Source organism: Oncorhynchus mykiss, chromosome 19 (genome assembly GCF_057628025.1).
Source record: "Oncorhynchus mykiss isolate SJ-2025 chromosome 19, ASM5762802v1, whole genome shotgun sequence".
Classification (NCBI taxonomy): Eukaryota; Metazoa; Chordata; class Actinopteri; order Salmoniformes; family Salmonidae; genus Oncorhynchus; species Oncorhynchus mykiss.
The window spans coordinates 72,050,750-72,056,749 of NC_143040.1; the positions used below are offsets into that span (position 1 = coordinate 72,050,750).

General features: G+C 41.9%; 1 protein-coding gene across 1 annotated transcript in view; it reads left to right on the forward strand.

Annotated features, from left to right (window-relative positions):
- The window catches only part of pcnx1 (pecanex 1), an 88,955-nt gene that overhangs the window by 33,223 nt on the left and 49,732 nt on the right, over positions 1-6,000 (forward strand). Inside the window, 2 exon segments of the mRNA XM_090211679.1 lie at positions 3,854-3,947; positions 4,066-4,123. Of these exon segments, the coding sequence (XP_090067805.1) occupies positions 3,854-3,947; positions 4,066-4,123 (152 nt within the window).

Below are 6,000 nucleotides of genomic sequence, written 5' to 3' on the forward strand. Positions count from 1 at the left end.
GCGCGTGCTACAGGTGGGTGTTGCTATGGTGACCAGCGGAATATACCTGCTGGAGCGCGTGCTACGGGTGGGTGTTGCTATGGTGACCAGTGGAATATACCTGCTGGAGCGCGTGCTACGGGTGGGTGTTGCTATGGTGACCAGTGGAATATACCTGCTGGAGCACGTGCTACAGGTGGGTGTTGCTATGGTGACCAGTGGAATATACCTGCTGGAGCGCGTACTACGGGTGGGTGTTGCTATGGTGACCAGTGGAATATACCTGCTGGAGCGCGTGCTACGGGTGGGTGTTGCTATGGTGACCAGTGGAATATACCTGCTGGAGCGCGTGCTACGGGTGGGTGTTGCTATGGTGACCAGTGGAATATACCTGCTGGAGCACGTGCTACAGGTGGGTGCTGCTATGGTGACCAGTGAGCTGAGATAAGGCAGGGCTTTACCTGGCAGAGACTTGTAGATGACCTGGAGCCAGTGGGTTTGGCGACGAATATGCAGCGAGGGCCAGCCAACAGGTCACAGTGGTGGGTGGTATATGGGGCTTTGGTGACTGATTGCACTGTGATAGACTGCATCCAATTAGCTGAGTAGAGTGTTGGAGGTAATTTTGTAAATGACATCGCCGAAGTCAAGGATCGGTAGGATAGTCAGTTTTACGAGGGTATGTTTGGCAGCATGAGTGAAGGAGGCTTTGTTGCGAAATAGGAAGCCAATTCTATATTTAATTTTGGATTGGAGATGCTTAATGTGAGTCTGGAAGGAGAGTTTACAGTCTAACCAGGTATTTGTAGTTGTCCACATATTCTAAGTCTAGAACCGTCCAGAGTAGTGATGCTAGCATTGAAGAGCAGCTGTAGGCCATGGAAGGAGAGTTGTATGGCATTGAAGCTCGTCTGGAGGTTAGTTAACACAGTGTCCAAAGAATGGCCAGAGGTATACAGAATGGTGTCGTCTGCGTAGAGGTGGATCAGAGAATTGCCAGCAACGAGCTACATCATTGATATATACAGAGAAAAGAGTCGGCCCGAGAATTGAACCCTGTGGCACCCCCATAGAGACTGCCAGAGGTCTGGACAACAGGCCCTCCGATTTGACACACTGAACTCTATCAGAGAAGTAGTTGGTGAACCAGGCGAGACAGTCATTTGAGAAACCAAGGCTGTTGAGTCTGCCAATAAGAATGTTGTGATTGACAGAGTCGAATGCCTTGGCCAGGTCGATGAAGATGGTTGCACAGTATTGTCTCTTATCGATGGAGGTTATGATGTCGTTTAGGACCTTGAGCGTGGCTGAGGTGCACCCATGACCAGCTCTGAAACCAGATTGCATAGCAGTGGATGGCAAGAGGGAATCCCAACCATAGAGATCGTTTTCAATTACTAGAGGGGCTAAGTCATAGACCAGGGATGGGAACCCCCTCTCCCGCCCCAATGTTGAGTGTTAGAATAGTATAATAGACAAGGTGCAATTTTGGAGTTTGGTTGTGCGTCAGCAGTTTAAAAATAATTATAATAATCCCACAATTCATCGCTGCAACTCCCGTAGGAGAAGGACCCGAAACACGACCCAACCAAGCTGCACTGCTTCTTGACACAATGCCCGCTTAACCCGGAAGTCAATGTGTCGGAGGAAACACCGTACACCTGGTGACCGTGTCTGCGGTCATTGTGCCCCGGGCCCGCCACAGAAGTTGAACCCAGGATCTCTAGTGGTACAGCTAGCACTGTGATGCAGTGTCTTAGACCGCTGTGCCACTCGGGAGGCCTACGTCAGCAGTTTTATCAATTGTTATGATTAAGTTAGTTTAGCGGCCAGCTATCTAAACTCGTAGTAATCGTGGTCGAATTACAGACAGGCGGACCCCAATTGATTTTGTTTTGTCAAATAGTATTATTAAAATCGCTAAATCTTCTCTCCTTATAGAATTGCAGCAAACTTGCCACTAAAATGTTTTGCGCGTTGTGGTGGGGGGTCCCCCCCCCCCACCAACAAAATGTTGCTTAGGGCATCCAAAAGGCTCGGACCGGCTCTGACTATGAAAATGGGGTACACAAACCCCCGAGCCACTGTGGCCCGTCATGAGTTCAGATTTTTATTTTTTGTGGCTCCACCCCCCCAAACCCAATCAAAGTTGTCCATCCCTGTCATAAACCCTCACAGTTCCAGAATGAGGTGAAAAAGTCAGCCATATTGGTCAGGGAGTAATCCAAACCAGTTTAATTAATGGCTAGTAGAGTTAATGGCATTCTGATTTTTGCGGTGAACAAAAAATATAAACAAAAAATGTAAATTGTTGGTCCCATGTTTAAAAGATCCAAGAAAATTTCCATACGCACAAAAAAAGCTTATTTCTCACAAATGTTGTGCACAAATGTGTTTACATCCCTGTTAGTGAGCATTTCTCCTCTGCCAAGATAATCCATCCACATGACAGGTGTGGCTGATTTTAAACAGCATGATCACGTGTACATGGGACAATAAAATGCCGCTCTAAAATGTTCTGTTATGTCACACAACCCAAAGCCACAGATGTCAGTTTTTTTCGGGGAGCATGCAATTGGCATGCTGACTTAAAGAATTTCCCCCAGAGCTGTTGCCAGAGAAATTAACACCTGGTGTTTTTAAATCACTGATGAAGGATTTTGAAGCTGATTCCCTGACCTGTCAATGTTTTTAATTTGCTGTTTTATACTCTTGTGAATTCAATGGTTTTTACTAGATTACTTTTTTTTGATTGGTGCTGGATGTAAAAAAAAAACACAAAAAAAAAGTTTAGTCAAACCTCAACTAGCCACGTTGGCTCGTCGGATATGAGATGAGGCGCCACTGACTTGGCATTTAGTTTGAAGTCGCCAAAGATCGTGATCGACTTTTTTTTTTTGTCCGTTGATTGGTGGACTGATATCATCGGCCAATGAGATCAGAGTGTGTGGGACTAACTACAGGTGGTCCTGGGTTACATCCCAAAATCGAAACCCTATTCCTTACATATGGTGCTACCTGGTCAAAATGTTAAAAGTTGTGCACTTTGTAGGGCAGTGGTCAACCAACCAGTCGATCGCGACCGACAGTTCGATCTCCTAGTTGATCACAAAAAAAAATCGTTTAAGCATTCCATTCCTATTTATTTAGCAAACCTTTCATATCATTTGATATAACGTATGTATGCATCTATCGCAGTAAACAACTTGAACAACGAAAACAAAAAAATATATACTGTTAAGGTGGTGTGGAAACAAAACTGCTTAAAAATTTGGCAAGATTAGAAGTTGGGGTATTGAGGGGAGACAAAATACTGATTTTGTTTCGTTTAAATCGTTTTTTTTTTTTTATGGATTATTTTAAATTGTTTAATTTGTGCTTTTCTTTTTTCCAATGCGTTACCTGTAGTAAACCACAGAATAATTTGGCTAATGTGGTTGTTTTTGTTGTGATTTGTTGAGCATGGATTGTGAAGACTAATTTTAAGATGGACCGTACGGCAATAACATAATGTACACGCGGCGTTTATTCAGCACTGTCATCTTTATGTACGGTACACTTTACTACACTTTACTACACTTTACTACACTTTACTACATTTTACTACACTTTACTACACTTTACTACACTTTACTACATTTTACTACACTTTACTACACTTTACTACACTTTACTACACTTTACTACATTTTACTTCACTTTACTACACTTTACTACATTTTACTACATTTGACTACACTTTACTACACTTTACTACATTTTACTACATTTTACTACACTTTACTACACTTTACTACATTTTACTACACTTTACTACACTTTACGTTGGTTTTCGAATCAGAGTAACAGGCTGTGTGTTGTGTTGTGCTTCCAGGGAAGAACACTTCCTCCCTGTACGAGGCGGAAGGATGTGACATGTCCCTGGTTAACTTTGAACCTGCAACACGACGCGCCTCCAATAACATATGGTTAGTTCATCAACCACAACAGGGAAATAGCTCCCTATTCCCTATATAGTACACTACTTTTGACCAGAGTCGACTACCATTTTTTGAAGTGACCTTGTCCTTGTTTTTACCTCAACAGGGACACAGACTCCCACCTCTCCAGATCTACCTCAGTTCGCTTTTACCCTCATGACCTGGTGAGTGATCATCGTGTGTGTGTGACGTCAGAGTCAGTTTTGTTTTTATCATCCTTGTAACTGTCGGTGCTTCTGTGAAGAGATTTTTTTTTTCCTTCTAAAACCTAAAACTCATGAAGAACAATGGAAGCATCAGGCTCTCGGTTTTGATATGAGCTTTTTGATTTCCTGAGTCGGCTCATTACACTGGTATCGTCATACTTTAATCTGTTTTCTTTTCTTTTGACACTTTTTCAGTCCCGAAGCACAAAAAACACTTATCTTTCTGGAACATATGGACATTTTAAAAATATGTATCAATTACTTTTTGGAGGGTTAATGTATCAACTACAGTACCAGTCAACTCATTCAAGGGTTTTTCTTATTCTTTTTTTTACTATTTTCTACATTGTAGAATAATAGTGAAAACATCACAACTATGAAATAACACATATGGAATCATGTAGTAACCACAAAAAAAAGTGTTAAATAAATCAAAATATTTTTGAGATTATTCAAAGTAGCCACCCTTTGCCTTGGTGACAGCTTGGCACACTATTGGCATTTTCTCAACCAGCCTCATGAGGTAGTCACCTGGAATGCATTTCAATTTACAGGTGTGCCTTGTTAAAAGTTAATTTGTGTTATTTATTTCCTTAATGCGTCAGTGGTGTTGTGACAAGGTAAGGGTGTTATACAAAAGATAGCCTATCTGGTAAAAGACCAAGTCCATATTATGGCAAGAACATCTCAAATAAGCAAACAGAAACGACAGTCCATCATTACTTTAAGACATGAAGGTCAGTCAATCTGAAAAATTTCAAGAACTTTTAAAGTTTCTTAAAGTGCAGTCGCAAAAACCATCAAGCACTGTGATGATACTGGCTCTCATGAGAACCGCCAAAGGAAAGGAAGACCCAGAGTTACCTCTGCTGTAGAGGATATGTTAATTAGAGGTAAATGCACCTCAGATTGCAGCCCAGATAAATGCTTCAGAGTTCAAGTAACAGACACATCTCAACATCAACTGTTCAGAGGAGACTGTGAATCAGGCTTTCATGGTTGAATTGCTGCAAAGAAACAACTGCTAAAGGACACCAATAAGAAGAAGATACTTTCTTAGGCCAAGTAACACGAGCAATGGACATTAGACCTGTTGAAATCTGTCCTTTGGTCTGATGAGCCCAAATTTGAGATTTTTAATTCCAACCGTTGTGTCTTTGTGAGACGCAGAGTAGGTGAACGGATGATCTCCGCATGTGAGGTTCCCCCCGTGAAGCATGGAGGAGGAGGTGTGATGGTGCTTTGCTGGTGACATTGTCTATGATTTATTTAGAAATCAAGGCACACTTAACCAGCATGGATACCACAGCAATCTGCAGCGATACGCCATCCCATCTGGTTTGGGCTTAGTGGGACTATCACTTGTTTTTCAACAGGACAATGACCCAAAACACACCTCCAGGCTGTATCAGGACTATTTGACCAAGGAGAGTGATGGAGTGCTGCATCAGATGACCTGGCCTACACAATCACCCAACCTCAGCCCAATTTGAGATGGTTTGGGATGAGTTGGACCGCAGAGAGAAGGAACAGCAGCCAACAGTGCTCAGTATATGTGGGAACTCCTTCAAGACTGTTGGAAAAGCATTCCAGGTGAAGCTGGTTGAGAGAATGCCAAGAGTGTGCAAAGCTGTCATCAAGGCAACTTTGAAGAATCTAAAATAAACAAATCATTATATATTTTCTAACACTTTTTTGTTGGTTACTACATGATTCCATATGTTATTTAATAATAATAATAATAATAATAATAATAATAATAATAGTTTTGATGTCTTCACTATTATTTCTACAATGTAGAAAATAGTCAAAAATAAACATAAAACCCTTGAATG